General features: G+C 46.9%; 1 protein-coding gene across 1 annotated transcript in view; it reads right to left on the reverse strand.

Moving 5' to 3' along the window:
* LOC147607425 (uncharacterized) overlaps nt 1–18,457 on the reverse strand; it is a 48,282-nt gene that overhangs the window by 19,400 nt on the left and 10,425 nt on the right. The window contains exon 3 of the mRNA XM_086790864.1: nt 6,686–6,766. Within this exon, the coding sequence (XP_086646990.1) occupies nt 6,686–6,766 (81 nt within the window). The remainder of the gene's footprint in view (nt 1–6,685; nt 6,767–18,457) is intronic.

Genomic DNA, 18,457 nt, shown 5'->3' on the forward strand with positions numbered 1-18,457 from the left:
CTTGCTACGGAGCAATTGGTGCTCAAGATTAAGTAGGATCAAGGAGGTTCCAAGGGGAAAGATAAGGCTGTCCCAAATCTGCAAAAGGGTGGACAGCCACCTAAAAAGAACTTCCGGGAGTCCTACAAGGGTGGTAAAGCTGAAAATAACACATCTAAAGATCAGGGCCCAAGGAAGAACAAATTCGGCTTAACCCCGGAGCAAAGAGAGCAATATGCAAGCTGCATTTATTGGTAAAGAGGTGCAGGTTACCCCTTTGATAGGAAAGTTGCGCATCCATATCCAGGGCTACCATGATAATGAGCATTTCCTAGTTGCTCCACTGAATGGATGTGATGTATTGTTGGGCAAGCCGTGGCACCATAGGCTTGAGCCCCGCAAAGACTACAAGTCTAATATGATTTATTTTATGCATAAAGGCCGCATGCATTTTATTGATGCTGGCAAAGAAGGGGATTCCATCCCACTTGTATCACACATCCAAATTAATAAAGCAAAGAAAAAGAGTCTTTCTGCGTACTTGGTTTTTGTTCGTGATAGCCTTGTACCAAATCATTAAAATGTGGATGCTATGTCTAATGATAAGCTGAATTTTCTTCATGCATTCAACGACTGTTTTGCTGATTCATTGCCAGGTGAATTACCTCCCCAAAGGCCCGAAGATCATCGCATAGATCTTGTGCCGGTAGTTCTCCACCCAACAAACCCGCATACCGAGTCAGTGCTACACAACAAGAAGAGATCATGAAGCAGGTAAACGAGCTTTTAGAGAAAGATTTGGTTCAGCCCAGTTCCTCACCTTATTGCTCCCCTGTGCTTCTTGTTCAAAAGAAGGACGGATCATTCCGTATGTGTGTGGACTATAGAGCTTTGAACAAGCTTTCCATCAAGAACAGACTCCCAATTCCGCGAATTGATGATATTTTGGATAAGCTTGATGGCTCAGCTTGTTTTAGCAGACTTGATTTGAAGAGTGGTTATCACCAGATACGCGTGGTGCCACAAGATGTCCATAAGACTGCATTCAGAACAGCCTTCGGATTATATGAATTTTTGGTAATGCCTTGTGGTCTTACAAATGCTCCTGCTACTTTTAATCGTATGATGGATAGGATATTCCGACCCCATCGCAAGTTCGCAGGAGTCTTCTTTGATGATATCTTGGTTTTCTCCAAGAATGAGCAGGAACACAGAACTCATTGGGTCACAGTGTTCGAAGAGTTGCGAAAGCATAAACTTTTCGTTAATGCCAAGAAAAGTGAGTTCTTCCTTTCAGAAATTCATTATTTGGGCCATATTGTATCCAAAGAAGGAGTTACAATGAATCCTGCAAAGATAGAGACCATTCGCAATTGGCCCGAATTGCAAAACGTACATCAAGTACGTAGTTTTCTGGGATTATGTTCGTATTACAGGCGTTTCATAAGGCATTTTGCTATGATTGCCACTCCTCTACATGATCTCACGAAGAAGAAAACTGCTTTCAAATGGACTTCAAAGGAACAGGATGCTTTCTTGCAGCTCAAGCATACTATCATATGTGGACCCGTTTTGATTGTTCCTGACTTGCACAAGTCATTCGTGGTTGAATGTGATGCTTGTGGTGATTGCATAGGAGCTGTCCTAAATCAAGAAGGGTATGCAGTTGCATACGAGAGCCGTCGTTTGCATGATGCTGAGCTTCATATGGATATCTATGAGAAAGAGCTCTTGGCTGTAATTCACGCCTTAAAGATATGGAAACATTATCTTCTTGGGGCTGAATTTGTAGTCAAGACAGATCATCAAAGCTTGAGATACTTTCTATCTCAAACAAAGCTTTCAGAGAAGCAGATGAGAATGGCAAACTTTCTTTCCATGTTTCATTTTCAGATTGTGCATACTCCAGGAAAGAAAAATGTGGTGGCCGATGCACTATCCAGGAGGCCTTATGTAGCTGCAGTCTCAGTGGCCTCTCATGGAGACTTATCTGCTATGCGAGATTTGTATCATTTGGATGCTGATTTTTGCCATATATGGACTGATTTGATGGCTGGTCATTCACATGCCTCTTATGTTATCAACGAGGGTTATCTTATGAAGGATAATTGTCTATGTGTGGTGAAGGATTTGCGTCCAAAGGTTATGGACGAATGTCACGCTCCACCTTATGCTGGTCATAGAGGTATTATGCCTACTACACGCATGATTCAGAGGTATTTCTTTTGGCCGAGCATGCGTAAAGACATTGAGGCTTATGTGCGTGCATGTATTACTTGCCAAAAGGTGAAATTTGATAGGCAAAAACCTCCAGGTTTACTTCAGCCATTGCCTATTCCCTCGCAACCTTGGGAAAGTATCACTATGGATTTTATTATGGATTTGCCTAGATCCCAGCATGGGAATGATGCTATTTGGACCATTGTGGACAGGTTTAACAAGCAAGCTCATTTCTTGCCCGTCAAGAAAACCATCAAAGCTGATCATATGGTAAAGCTTTTTCTTGCTAATATTTTCAAGCATCATGGTATGCCTAAATCCATTGTTGGGGATAGAGATCCCAGGACTACGAGCCTCTTTTGGAGGGCTTTATTTGATAATATGGGTACTAAACTTGAGTTTTCATCAGCTTATCATCCCCAAACGGATGGCCAAAGTGAAGCTGCAAATTCAGCCGTGTTGGATTTGTTGAAATGTTATGTGGCAGATCAAAAGACTGCATGGGAGAAGTATCTTCCACTTGTTGAGTTTGCCTACAGCAATACGATCCATGCCTCCACGGGAAAGGCTCCGTTTGAGATTATTTATGGCAGAGTGGTACTGCCACCCATCCTTCGTACTAAGCATGAAATATTTGCAGCTGATGAATATGTTCGTGACTTGGATGTTGCCTTTGGTCAGGTGCGGACAGCCATTGCAAGATCTCAGGATAAGCATAAAATGGCTGCTGACAAGCACAGAAGGGACATGGAAGTCAAAGAAGGTGATTGGGTTTTGCTGAAATTTGAGAAGGCTAGGCTTCGGAAGAGGCCAGGACGAGAAGGATCATATCCTAAGCTTTCTCCTCGCTATTATGGACCCTTCAAGGTGATTCACAAGATCAATGAAGTGTCCTACAGGCTTGCTTTACCTAGTCATTGGGAAGATTCACAATGCTTTTCATGTGAGTCTATTTCGGAAATATGTGGGGCCAGATCCCGATGAGCCTGTCACAGAAGATCCACCAGAGATTGAAGAGCTTGAGGAGATCCTCCAGCCAGAACAGATTGTTTTTCACAAGGAGCGAAAGCTACCTGCCGGAAAGCTTTCCAGGAGATACCTTGTGAAGTTTAAGAATTATCTGCCTATTGATGCCAAGTGGGTAAATGAGGATTATTTTGTTGATTACCCACAATTGTTGCAGGCATATCTTGAGGCTTTTCACTTGAGGACAACTCTTTAGAAGCCCGGGGGGATGTCACCAATTGGCCGACCATTTGGTCCATCTCCAGTTTTTGCGTCTCGTTCACTTGAGGCCAGGCCGGTGTCTCATGTGAAGAGGCCAGTATTTTGCTGACATGGACGGGAGCCAGACTGGTGCCACCCGTATGTTAGCAAGATGGTGTCGTATGGACGAGAGCCAGACTCGTGCCACCCGTGTATGACCTGGACTGTGTTCGACCCATGGGATTGTCACGCCATGGAAGAGCCAGTATTCGTGCCGTGTTTTGCCTATGGGATTGTCACACCATAGGGAGACTCGTGCCTGGAACTGTGTTTTACCTATGGGACTGTCACTCCATAGGAAGACCAGGTTTTTATATTTTACGTCGTGCCAGTTTTGTGCCGACAGATATTTTGTACTTGTTCCATGAACGGGAGATATGTCCATGTTACTATTTGCACATGCACACATGATTTGCATGTTTGAAACTGTTTTCGCATGACATGTATTTTTGTGTTTGCCTGTTTGACGTGTTACTTACCGAGCAGGGTCGCCTGCCAGTGAGTCGTGAAGTCTGCTTTGTATTCTGACAAGTTTTGGCGCATGTGAACAGGTGGTAAGTAATTGCACATGTTATTTTAATGTTTCATATTCTAACCTTTTGTTTTATAAGGTTAAATGTTCACATTCATTTAAAAGTGGGCACCCACTTAGGGGCCAAGGTGGGGAACCCCACTTAAGTGTGTGTGGGGGTGGGTGCATGGGCACCTACCCAACCCATCTTGGAACTGGCCACCCACATGCAAACGTGGGGAGCCAGCTAATCCATTTGTTTAACTCCACTTTAATTTTATAAAAAAAGAAGCTATCACCCTTCGTGGAAAATAGGAGGAAACGGGCGACCATCTCTGCGCACGCTTTTTTGAGGCGGTTGTTGAACTGCTGCGCATAATTCATCGCTGCTGGCTGCGCATGCTCTTCCACTGGCGACTGTTTATGCTACTGCTGGCTACGCATGCTTTTCTACTGGCTGCTGTTTATGCTACTGCTGGCTGCGCATGCTCTTCTACAGGCGGCTGTACCTCCAGAGACTGCAGGCGACCCCTAGCCAACGGCTGCACCTCTCCAGGCTACGCATGCCCTTACAAGCGGCTGTGGCTGTAAGCCTGTTTTCCAATCAGCAGAACACTGCCCTCAAGCGACTGTGCTTGAGCTCTTCCACGCCTTCTTTCCTCCACGCTGCAGCCAGGCAACTCCTCCCTTGCAAGTGGGTGCTCCTTCTCTCACAGCAGGCGGCTGTGCTCTTTGCGGTTGTACTTATCTTCGTGGCTGCACTAAGTTCTCTACGAGGCGGCTGTGCCACCTCAACAAGGTGGCCGCTTCTTCAACAAGGTGTTATCCCTCTTAAGGCTGCCTCTCTATTTCCTACTTTGATAGAGGTTGCGCTTCTTCTCCACGGGCGACTACAAGAGGAATTCACATCTCCTAGGTGGCAACATCTTCTACACAAATAACACGGGTATTGGTCCTCTACCAGCCATCCACAAGTAAGTGAATTTCAAATTTAAGTAAAGTATTTTGTGTTAAATCTGATAAGGGATTCCCGACTCCCTATACGGCCAACACCCGTTCGGTGCCGGGTAGTCCAAGCTCAATTGGAGAACCTCGGTCCAAAGGTGCTGAGATCAGGAGAGCCAGGCGTTAGTACGAGAGCACATGTTTGTGCGTGGTCTCGGAACACCAGTGAGGCGCTCTCCGCGGAGTCCAGTGAAAGCACAGGACCGTAGAGACTGGACCACGCTAGTGGTCGTTCTGCTTCGAGCGTCTACTTCAAACGTCAACTTCGAGCCTATTTGTTTGGTACTGTTTTCATATGTACATGGACATCATCTGGTTCTTGGAACCCATGGAGCATTGTATTTATTAAATACTCCCAATAAATATATCATATATTGCCAAAGAGGTGATAGTCTAAGTGGTAAAGTGTTTGCCTAGGACCGAAAGGTCTTGGGTTCAAACCCTCCTTGGACCCCTCGGCGGCACCTCTCATCCGCGCTCTCCATAAGCTTCCCTTTCGGCGTCGATCGTGTTCTGGCCCCCTTTCCCAGGAGGACTCCAGTGTAGCCCCTCTGCTCTCTGTGGTCGAGTGTGCTCGTCGCCCTCTTCAGAGGGCCGCGTAGATATCTTGTAGCTCACGACACCAGCGTGGCTGGGACGTTGAGCGAGTTGTAATGTTAACTATTAGTAGGATCTCTCTCCCGGAAAATATATATATATATATATATATATATATATATATATATATATATATATATATATATCATATATTGAGGGGGGGTCGGCCCGTTCCGGCCCCAGTGCTGGTGTCCATCTTTCCATTTCATTTTCATTTCAATTTCAAGTTGTATTAAGTTGTCCATTTCAAATTGTGGTTTTAAAGTTGTGCTATTAAGTGTGTGGGTGTCCAACGGAGTCTTTCCACTTGACGGGATCGGTTTCATTACAGCTCATTCATAAGCTAAGGAGTCCACATAGACGGCTCATCCTCATAATAAATGTGCCTGATAAGAGTAACAAAAATGCACAGAGAAGTAATTTGAACAAGCGGCTCCCAAAACCTGCCACGAAGATGTCTGAAGAAGTGTGGTAGCATTAACAATAGATTCAGCTTCAACCTTGAGCACCGTATACTCTTATTGAAGGCTGGGTTTTATCTTGTTACTATATATTTTGAGTTGCTCTTGCATCATAGAGATTCGCTCTTTTTATGCCTTGGCCATTACCGATTCTTTGTTCGATTACATATGTTTTTTGCTGATAGACTTTGATCAAGTTGGACTCTTCATCAAGTTTTGTCTGTTAAGTAACGGACACCTTACATTGTCAGTTTGCAGCCATGATTTAACTCCCTCCCTGGCTAGTATGGAGTTCATCTTGACGTCTGAATTCTATGGAGATACTGATCTTTTACAGATTTAGGCCAAAAAGGTAGACAATGATGTCCAAACCCCTCTAGTAAGAACCCCCCTCTAGTAAGCAAAACCTAACACTCATGTTCAAGAGCTGAACACAATTTTGAACTTGGCTTGTCAAACAAGACAAGCACACATCTCGAATCTAAAACCTTTCCTTGAAAGCACCACTCAAGCATATTATGACAAAATTTCAAGATTTTTGAGTAAACCCAAGGAGCCATCACAATTACCAAGCTTTCCACTTTGAAAAACCACAACATTTCACTCTTCTTTGCAAAGATCATGTTGTGAATGAGACTAGGAATACCATCTGTTTCATGACTTGGTGGATACGATCCCAAAAGTTTGCTTCGAGCATCACTTGGCGGAAAAGTTTGCAAGTTTGCCTCTGCACACACCAGCCCGAAAATACAAATTGTGTAAATAGTCTCTTCATCTGTAAATAACAAAGTGTCATGTTCACAGTTCAAAAACTTAATGCAGCCAAATTGCTAGAATCCTCAATAGATACTTGAAAAGGCTTCTTGGCCTGCCTTTCAAAAAAAGGTGCTTAGCAAAAAACTTATAGAAACTAGTTTAACATTTCTCTCTACATTTTAGGCTCTCTACTACAAGTAGCCCTCCAGCAACTTAAAGAGGCGAATGTAAATCTCCATGAGCTGAAGGAGCATCATGAGAAGGATCTGGTAGAGCTTAAAGTTGCAATGAGAGAACTCAAAGCTACCATTGCCTCCTTAAAGGACAAGGAGAAGGGAGAGGAAGAGGTATCACAACAGGCAGCCCTCAGATTGGAGTTGGAAAAACATAAGAAGGCAAATGCAAAACTTCACAAAGATATACAGGGAACCACATCTCAGATTAGAATTGAGAATGCAAGGCGCGTTCGGCAGCTATACGGAACAGAGAAACCCTAAAATGCTAAACCCTACAAACCAGTAAACCCTAAAAAGCCTAACTCTGATACCATGTAAGCAGATTAGAGTTAGGATTAAGTTTCTTGCACAACTAAGGGGGATGAAATAAATCCATGATGTGATGGAGAGAGAAAGAAAGAAAGAAAGAAAGTTATATTAAACATCTTCTAAAGACCTAATGGGCCTATGAGACCAAAGTGATACAATGTTATCCATGGTATGTCTCGACTCTCATCATGGAAAAGGAAAACAAAACAAGTACAACTAGCATAGCTCTCTGAAAGTAGAGGCTGATACAATGATCATCATGTGGGAGTACATGGGATATATAAGCATAAGTACAAGAGAATCTCATCATGGAGTGCCTGAGAATATGAAGCACCAAGGGGCACATCATCCTCCAGTAGAGGGTACACCTCTCTCAAGTATGTCGAGCATGGGGCTACTGACTATGGCTGAGAGGTCCCCTTTTGTCGCGGTACCTAAGAAGGTGGTGTGGTGGCTGTGGAGCATGTCCTGGATCTGGAGTTGATGGGAGGATCGTGGTTGGCATCCCATGGGTTGAGAACGTCCGGTACGTTGAAGTGGGCAAGCCCATTCCGAAGCGATTCCTCGAGGACGGGGTAGAGCTGAGGTATCCTGTGGTGGACCCCTGCAATCCACTATGCTGGTATCCTCTCCTTGGGCCTCGAAGATCTGGTGATGGTCAGCTAGCGAGGAAGGTGGGGTGGTGGCTGTGGCCAACACTCTCTTAGGAGTGTCTTGCAGAGAGAGTCTCTCGGTACCTCCGGCAGATCTCATAGTACACTTGGGCAGGTATAGTGCCCCTCTGTCTCGACCCGTGTGTGGCATATTCTGCAGATCCTCTCCTCCCGAGGTCTCCTTATGAGCTCTCCATCTCTGGCCCGCCCCGTCTCCACCCGTAGTAGGCGGTGGGAAGATACCCATTAGCCAGCCAACCGCGATCCGCATGGCATGTGACGTGTGAATACCCAAGTAGCCTAGCTGCCGGATGAAGCCATCCACTATGAGCCTAAGGAAATGATCTCTGTAGAAGTGAATAGCTCCGAAGGTGCAATCCATGTGCTATGTATGTGGAGGCTAAGGAGGTCAAAGCGGATAATCCAGTTGACGTCCTCATGGGAGATCCGGAGAAAAGGAGAGTCCAAGCAATACTAAAGGGGTGGGAGGTGGTTCATCTAGAGCCCGTGTCCTGAAAACCAGGTGGAAACTCGGACGTACCATGCTCCAGTGTCACCCTCACGTGCAAGGTGCCATGGGCAAGCCTCGAGTATCTATGGGGACACATCGTGCTAATGCGGTGGAGGTAGGTGACTGTCTGAAAAAGTACATCCACCACCATCGGAGCCGCTGTGAACTCTGCCTCATGCAAAAGAACATCATGACTTGGGGCTTGACTTCTCCACACGGTACCAATCCTGCCCTAATAGATCTGGCATCAAGGCTGGTGTGATGAGGGTGTTGAAGAGACAACCCTTTGTCCTAGGCTCCAGAAATGAGCCTGAAATGACTGTCGGCTCAAGGAAGGCCAAAGTTGCATATCCTCGTGTCACTCTAGTGTGTGCTGTTGTGGTGATGGTAAAGCGGGGGCCGATAAAAGTAGCTCCGAGGTACACATGATGAGACAATCTCCATCAGGGCTCCCCTGTACTTGAAGCTCAATCTGGATGTGTAGGGACGCGAGGTGTTTAAGACCATGATCTTGGTTTTACCAAGGTTAACAGTGAGATCTCGCAGTGTACAGAAAACTTGCAGAGCATCTAGGTGTCACTGAAGCCCCTCAGCTGAAGCTGATATGAGCACAATGTCATCTACGTAGAGTAGGAGGGGAATCAATATGCCTGCAAGTGGAGTGCCTGGCCCGCCTAGTCTATCAATGAAGCTCGAGATCTAATCAATGTAGAGGCCGAAGAGAGTGGATAATAAAGGGCAGCCCTGTTTCACCCTAATAGTACTAGTGATCTCCTGTGACATCCCCCCTGGGGCTCTCACCCATCCTGTGACGAACTCATTAAGAGCAATGATGCTCCAAGTCATGTCCGATGGAGCCCCAATGTCCTGTAGGTGCTAGAGTAGTCAGGCCCAGGGAGAACAGTATCAAAGCTTTGCGGAAGTCCACAAAACAACAATAGATCCCCTGATGGCGTGCTCTGCCCTCCTCGATGATGGCTCCAAGGGTGAAGATATGGTCGAGGGTAGAGTAGCTCCTCCGGAAGCTTGCCTGTCCTCGGGCCCTACATCCCTGTCTCTCTACAGAGGAACTTGTCACATGCAGAAGCTTTGGGAGTCTTCTTTCAGCCCTAAACACCTTCCCGAAACATGCACCTACAAAACACAAGCAGAAGATGTGGAGTGGAGAGAGAGAGAGAGAGAGAAAGAAAGAAAGAAAGAAAGAAATATTAACGTCTACGAGAGGCCAAAGTCGGCCTATGAGACAAAAAATAATACAACTGTGTTCTTCCGGTCATCGGAAGAAAAGAAACAAAAGAAAAAGTGTGCATGTGTCTGGATACAACTGTGAATCATCATGGATCGGTGGAGCCCATATACAAACAATATAAGGGGGGTGGGGATGTGGATGGAGTGCTAAGGCAAGATGCATCTCTATATGCTAAAGGGGTAGTACAAGCATGCTATGCAGATCTATGTCTAACTCCATCCAGTGCCATAAGAGGGATATAAGATATCATACATCGCCGATGCTGAGGCTGTGAATAGCATGAACATGTACCCTGAGTCTGAATGAAAGCGAGCTAGCCTCTCCTGTGTCTCCATCTGGTGTCTCATTCGGATAGCTGCTATCTCTCGGTGACGGAGTCGGGGTGCTCTATGTCCAGTCTGTCTAGGTCTCCTCCTGGCTCTCAATTCCTCTGCTCTCTGTGTGGTCACCCCACGTGGTACATCAGCTGGCACTGGCATAGCTCTCTGGAAGAAATCTGTGAGCTGGGACTGTCTCCCACCCCTAGTGGGAGCGGGTGTCTGGAGGAGTCTCTCTCGAGAACTATGAAGCTCTAGTAGTAGTCTGCCAAGCTGTCGCTGGTCCGAGGCCTCCATCAACTGATGTAGTGAAGAGTGCTCCTCAAACAATCCTGCATATCTATCTCTGACCCCCTGGTGGGCTCTACATCTACATACAAAGTGATCCTCAGTCTCCACCTCCTCGCGGCACAATCTGCATATCCGCTCAGCTCTAGGAACCCGTGCCGCTCTCCCAGCCTCTATCTCTAGCTGATGTGAGACTCGTAGCTGTCCAATAGCAACACGAGAGCTGTGTGGCATGTATACATCCATGTACCGCGGTCGATGTATAAACCCATCCCCTGAGATGCTCATAAAGTGGTCTCTATAATACAGCATCTTTGGTGGTAGTGGGCTCTCTGGTGCTGTCCATGTCTCCTGTATGTAGTGCTGCCATATGTCCTGTCTCATCACTCTATTCCTCTCATTGAGAGAGAGGTAACCCCGTGGAGCAGACTGATCATACTGAAAAGGTGGCAACCGCTCAATGTCTATACCATGATGTGAGAACCACTGTAGCATCTGTGCATACCAAGATCCAGTGTGTCCAGCCTCGGCCAGCTGTCTGGATGCCTCAAAAGCTCGGCGGGATAATCTCTCCATGGGCATCTCCCTCATCCTGTATATAAAGGAGATCGTCTGGAACAATGCCTCCACTGCCATAGGTGGTGCAGCAAACTCAGCTCGAACAATGTCGTGCGGGACGGATGGTTTGCTGCGTATCATCCTCCAGAGCATCAAGATCTGTGGTCTCTCCAGCTGTACCCATGTGGAGGCTGCAAGCCCTAGTGCCCAAACCGCTGCTGCATACATCAAGGCTAGTGTCACTAATGTATCAAAGAGCCACCCCTTCGTGCAGGGTTCCTAAAAATGTGCCTAATGACACTGACGCTCAAGGCCAGCAAGAGCTGCATACCCCCGGGTCACTCTGTCTCGGACTGCCTGAGCCATGGAGAAGCGTCCAGCTGAGCTGGTAAATGTGATGCCAAGGTAAACATAAGAGCTCACCACCTCGACCCGCCCTCCTGCTAATGTGAGAGTAGTGTGGCTCCTAACTGCGGGTGAAGTGTGGAAGATCATAACCTTGATTTTCCCAAGGTTCACTGTGAGCCCCTGCTGTGCGCAGAAAAGTCATCAAGAGCCACAAGGTGTCTTTGAAGCCCAACCTGCGTGTCGGATACCAAGACGATGTCATCAGCATAAAGCATAACATGGACAGTAATACCTGATAGCTCAACCCCAGAGCCTCCTCCCTGTGTGATGTAATCGACCACCTCATCAATATAGAGCCAAAGAGCGTGGGGGAGAGCGGGCACCCCTGCTTCACACCAATGGTGCTAGCAACTGTGTCGGACAAGCCTCCTCGGCATTGGACTCTCCCAAAGACCTGCTCATATAGCCTGTATATGCCCCACATCATGTCTGAAGGTATGCCTAGTGTCTGTAGTCGCCGAAAGAGGCGCTCTCTGGGCACAGTATCAAATGCCTTGCGGAGAGAGAGAGAGGGAGAGAGGAGAGGACACAGTATTGGGTCCCAAATACCCTCTGTAGGGCCCCCACCACGAATGGTGTATTTGCTTTATTAGAATGATGTAAATCTGAAAAGAAAATATAGAATTCTTGACCCTTCTTGGCTGAGAAATCTTTGCCCTTGACCTGCAGTCCTTCACCCCTTTGCGTTAGCAACTTCTTGGCTGTCCTGGCCCTTGTTTGCTTTAGCACTTGGTGAATTATGAGATAACCCAAATGGGGTTGTGGCTCTCCTATTTATACCTCTACCATAAAGCAGTCGGCCAGCTCTTATCCAGGCGGCCAGCTCACTTTTTGTCCGACTGTAAATCAGCATTTAATGCTGGAAAATTCACATAAAAGGCTGCGCTTCTTTCCCTTGTTGGCTGGGCATCATGCGCCTGAATCCAAGGGGCTGGACACTCTTTTGCAAGCAGTCTGGGGGCTGGGCAGCCTGTATGGGCTGCCCCATACATGCCCTACAGCCATATAAATGCTTCATGTACTGTCAGCTGCCCCTGGCATGCCCCTAGGGCTGTCCTACAGCCTCTCCATGGCTGGTGGGTTCAGCCAGGGCCTTCCTGGCCCTCATGAGGGTGGTTTCACACTATCCCCTTGCCCACACTAAGACTTGGGGTAGCCCTATGGGCTGAACCCTTTTTGTTAGAATGCGCAGCGGAAGACTAACGCACATAGGAGACGCATCACCATCGAGCACCACGAACACCCCCAATGGACACTGTAGCATCCCTCCACCGGGCTCCCATCTCCCGGTGAGCTGCCTCCCAAAACACCGGTCGGAGGAGATGATTATGACAAGGTGCCACTCTAGCCTATATATGGCTCTCCAACTTCCCATGCTTCCACTTATGGGATAATCCAAGGCACCTTCTAGCCATAGAACACACGCTCGAAATCGCCAACCTTCCAACACCCTCCCTCGATTCGAGCTCCGCAAGCCACCGAGGCGCGAGGGGGTCGCCTTCTCGCGCTTTAGCCAACCTATCTTTTACTGACTCTAAAATCTCTTGGTAAGACTCCGTCACTCTGTTCGCTTCAGGTACTGAAGACGAGGTCCTGGTCAAAAACGACTGGAAAGGTCTTCCAAACGCTGCCTCATATGGAGTCCTGTCAATAGCTGAAGAAAAAGAATCATTCAAAACAGTTGTATATCTCTGTCTGGTTGTCCGTCTCTGCGGGTGGAATGCACTGGAAAAAATCAATTTAGTACCAAAGTTATCAAACAATGCCCTCCAAAAATGACTGGTAAACTTGGCATCTCGGTCTGACAATGGTCCTAGGAATCCCGCCAATCGGGTACCAATGCTGAATGAACAACCGGGCAACATCCTTGGCGGCCACATTGGCCCTGCAAGGAATAAGCATAACAAATTTGCTAAATCTATCAACAATAGTTAAGCACTGCATATTATGCTTACCCGGACTGGGAGACAGATTCGTGACAAAGTCCATTAAAATATCTTGGAAAGGACCCTCAGGAATTGGCAAGGGCTGTAATAACCCTATCTTCTTTCCACGAGGAGCTTTCACCTTTTGACAAATATCACAGCGTTGTATATATGTAAACACATCTCGCCTCATTTTTGGCCAATAATATTGCCGTTCCAATTTCTCCAGAGTCAAATTCATGCCCCTATGACCACCAGTAATGGCGTCATGGGCATCATGGAGAAGAGCTGCCCTGAACGACTTCATGACATACAGTCGGTCTTTGTAGAAAAGCCAACCATCGCGTATCAAAAAGTGGCATGGTCCTGTGGCATCCAATGCATGTTTCCACTGTGTACCGAATTCCTCGGAATCTGCATACGTGTGCTTCATGTCATCTAGTCCTGTACCAACAAGATCGAGTCTCGTGGTCTGAATCGAAGTCACTTGTCTCTTCCTGCTCAAAGCATCGGCCACTGGATTGGCCTTTCGTGAAAGGTACTCAATCATACCACTGAATTGCTGGAATATCTGGCTCCAGCGGTGTTGTCGATCACTCCACTGTGCACTTGGCATTGTCTGAATCCAGCGTAATGCCTAATGGTCAGTGTGAACCTCAAAGTCACGGCCATATAAAAAATGTTTCCAATGTTTCAAGGCGTGTATAACTGCTAGGAGTTCACGATCGTAGACTGAGTAATTTTTCCTCTACGGGCAGTAACTTACGAGACATGTAAGCTACTGGATGACCATTCTGTTGTAACACACCGCCAATTGCAATGTTACTCGCATCGGTGATCACCTGAAACGGCTCATCCCACGAGGCAAGTGCTAAACAAGGTGCTTCTGATAAAGCCACCTCTTGAGGTTCTTGAATGCCTCCAACGCTCGTGGAGTCATTCGAATCTTTTGCCGTCTTGTCTTCACACCCTTTAGCAGATCGGTGAGATCCGTCAAGGGATCAGAAAACTTGTCTATGTGGGTGGAGTATGCCTGGCATATACCCACAAAGGATGTGATGTCATATGCTGTCTGAGGTATTTCCCAATTGACAATCTCGGCCACTTTAGCCGGATCAAGTCGAATGCCTTCGGCACTAATTATGTATCCCAAGTAATGCACCTGGAACAGATAAAATTCCGACTTCTTTTCATTGACGTAGAGCTCGTTGCTTTCCAGCGACTTAAGGACTTTCTCCACATCAATGTCATGCCGCTCAACCGTAGCTGAAAATACCAGTATGTCGTCTAGAAATATGAACACACACTTTCCAATCAAATCCCGGAAAACACGCATCATCATGCGGTTAAATGTAGCTGGGGCATTTGTCAAGCCAAATGGCATGACTACAAATTCATAGTGGGCTCGTTCCGTACGGAAGGCTGTCTCGAGGATGTCCCCCTCCACAATCCTTACCTAGTGGTACCCACTCTTTAAATCAAGTTTCGAGAACACCTTTGCTCCATTCAGCCTCTCGAGAATATAATCTATTCGAGGCATCGGGAATCTACTCTTGATAGTCAGCTTATTGAGTGCACGATAATCGACACACAATCGAGAAGACCCATCTTTCTTCTTGACAAATAAGATCGGTGCGACAAATCGCGACACACTGGGGCGGATGAAGCCGGATTGCAACAATTCTTAGAGTTGGCGGTCCAACTCCAATTCCATTGCCTTGGAAAGGCGATACGAAAACTTGCTCGGGGGTTCCGAGCCTGGGATGTCACGTGCATCCCGCACTTGGATGCCACGTAGACATCTGTGTACAGAAGGTGCAGGACCTGGGATGGTGAACTGGTCCCATGTGAGCCCAGTCCGGGACGAGTCAGCCAGGGATCCATCTCAGGCATCCGAGGTCAGGTGTGCATTGTCTTGCACATGAGTCCAAGGTTAGGTGTGCAATGTCCTGCACATGAAACAGTGCCAGTCCACGCTGTGAGTCTCCCTCCGGAATGATGTCAGTGATTCTGTGTATCTGGTATAGTACCGGATGCCAGATCACTGTGTAGTTAGTTAGGTTTTGCTTTTAGAACAAGGGGCCAGCCCATAGGGCTACCCCAAGTCTTAGTGTGGGCGGATAGTGTGAAACTGTAACACACGGAAGCTCTGGAAGTCTTCTTTCAGCCCTAAACACTCTTGAGAACCATCTGATGCCAAAAACGTAGGTATAGAGAGAGAGTAGAGAGAGAGAGAGGTGCTGGAAAATTCAGTATATTCTATGGTACAAAAAGGTACCTAAATCTGCAGCCATGGGCTGCCTTACATAAAAAGGTGGTAACACACCAAAATCTGTCCCCTATGGGACCCCTAATGATCCAAACCCCTAGTGGGAGTGAATGAGTCCAATGATGATCACTTGGGCCTATTTATAGGTCCCTTGGACTACATGGGAAACTGGCCGACTGTTGGTCGGCCAGTATTAAATTCATTAATGTCCTTTTTAATGCAGCCGATTGGTTATACTCCTTGATCATGATGCGCCTGCTGCTCACACATTGCTGACGTCAGCCGATAGCCTTTCTGGCAACCAGCACCACCTGTCCTGCAGCCGACAGCCATCTGATCCATGCCTCTCTCCAGTCTACACTGCTAAAGGTGCTCTATGCTCTATCATCCTAGTTCTACTCTTTATCTGGCTGCCTCTTCTAGATCTAGCCCTGAGAATGTCCATGGCATCTGTGATGCACATGACATCCCCCTCTACTAAACTTGATGACAGGCTTCCAACCTGCTCTTGGATGACTGTCATCATCCCAATCTTGTCCCGAAGTCCCTCTGTCATCATCCATCCCTGGCAACCCTTTTTCTCTGAAAACCCGGCCTGTTCTCCAAACCACTCTGTCTCTGATGAAGATCTATGCATCGGTTTTCCTCTAGTCCACAATCCATTCCTGCCCTGACTCTGAACACCGTCTTGGTCTTCATTCCTGGAACTGAGTCTGGCACTCTCACATCACCCTTGGAGGATAAACCTCCCTTGGGACCGTTGCCTGAGAACCTATCTGGCTCACGGAACTGCCATCCCCATCTGGCACTGTGGAACACCACCAACAAACCTCCTGGGAGTTCTTCCCAATCTGTGTTCCTTGCCTTGGGCTTCGCATACCAATTCTTTGTCGAGCCATACCGCTTCATGAGTTCCTCGGTCCTGAAACTTCGTGAGGAACTGTCGTAGTCTTCGGCCTGAGCCATGCTTGAAACGGTGCAGAAGGATCTCTTCTGGAACCATTACTTCTGCTTCATCAACAATGTCTGGTTCCGCTTCGTCTTTGACCTATGAAGGGGATGGACCTGCATATGGCTTTAACCAACTGACATGAAATACATCGTACATAGTCCAGCTCGGAGGTAGCTTTAACTGCATAGACACCTCATTAATCTTTTTCTAAATGGGAAATGGTTCGAAGCTCCTGAAAGACAACTTTGGGCATCGCTTGCCCACCTGCTTCAATCTTTGCTTCATAGTCCGAAGATACACCCAATCCCCTTCCAAAAACTTCATGTCCCTTCGGTCTTTATTGACCTGTCGAGTGTAGGCCTCTGGCGCTTTAGCCAATCTGTCTTTTACTGACTCTAGGATCTCCTGGTAAGACTCCGTCACTCTGTTCGCCTCCGGTACTGAAGACGAAATCTTGGTTAACAACGACTGGAAAGGTCTTCCAAACGCTGCCTCATATGGAGTCCTGCCAATAGCGGAAGAAAAAGAGTCATTCAAAACAGCTTGAACTAAAGGCAAAAACGATTCCCACTTACCTTGCTGATCGTGGACATAACACTTCAGCACATCAAAGGCCAACTGGTTGTATATCTTTGTCTGGCCATCTGTCTGTGGATGGAATGCACTGGAAAAATTCAGCTTAGTACCAAAATTATCAAACAATGCCCTCCAAAAAATGACTGGAAAACTTGGCATCTCGATCTGACACTATGGTTCTAGGAATCCCGCCAATCGGGTACCAATGCCGAATGAATAGCTGGGCAACATCCTCGGCGGTCACATTGGCCCTGCAAGGAATAAGCATAACAAATTTGTTGAACCTATCAACAATAGTTAAACACTGCGTATTACGCTTACTCGGACTAGGAGGCAGATTTGTGACAAAGTCCATCGAAATGTCCTAGAAAGGACCCTCAGGAATTGGCAAAGGCTGTAACAACCCTATCTTCTTTCCACGAGGAGCTTTCACCTTTTGACAAATGTCACAGCGTTGTACATATGTAAACACATCACGCCTCATCTTTGGCCAATAGTATTGCCGTTCTAATTTCTCCAGAGTCGAATTCATGCCCCTATAACCACCTGTAATGGCGTCATGGGCATCATGAAGAAGAGCTGCCCGGAATGATTTCATGACACATAGTCGGCCTTTGTAGAAAAGCCAACCATCGCGTATCAGAAAATGGCATGGTCCTGTGGCATCCAATGCCTGTTCCCACTTAGTATCGAATTCCTCGGAATCCGCGTACGTGTGCTTCATGTCTTCTAGTCCTGTACCAACAAGGTCAAGTCTAGTGGTCTGAATCATAGATGCTTGTCCCTTCCTGCTTAAAGCATCGGCCACTGGATTGGCCTTTCCTGGAAGGTACTCAATCATACCACCAAACTGCTGGAATATCTGACTCCAGTAGTGTTGTCGATCACTCCACTGTGCACTTGGCATCGTCTGAATCCAGTGCAATGCCTGATGGTCAGTACGGACCTCGAAGTCACGGCCATATAGGAAATGTTTCCAATGTTTCAAGGCCTGTATAACTGCTAGGAGTTCACGATCATAGACTGAGTAGTTCTTCTTGGCGGGCAGTAACTTACGAGACATATAAGCTACTGGATGACCATTCTGTTGCAATACACCTCCAATTGCGATGTTACTCGCATCGGTGATCACTTGAAATGGTTCGTCCCACGAGGCAAGGGCTAAAAAAGGTTTTGGAATGCCTCCCACGCTCGTGGAGTCATTCGAATCTTTTGCCTTCTTGTTTTCACTCCCTTTAGCAAATCGGTGAGGTCTGCCGAGAGATCAGAAAACTTGTCAATGTGGGTGGAATATGCCTGGCATATACCCACAAATGATCTAATGTCGTAAGCGGTCTGAGGGACGTCCTATTTAACAATCTCGGCCACTTTAGCCGGATCAAGTCGAATGCCTTCCGCACTAATTATATAT

The sequence above is a fragment of the Cibotium barometz genome, chromosome 55, assembly GCF_041138505.1.
Source record: "Cibotium barometz isolate CiBa-2024 chromosome 55, ASM4113850v1, whole genome shotgun sequence".
Taxonomy (NCBI): domain Eukaryota; kingdom Viridiplantae; phylum Streptophyta; class Polypodiopsida; order Cyatheales; family Cibotiaceae; genus Cibotium; species Cibotium barometz.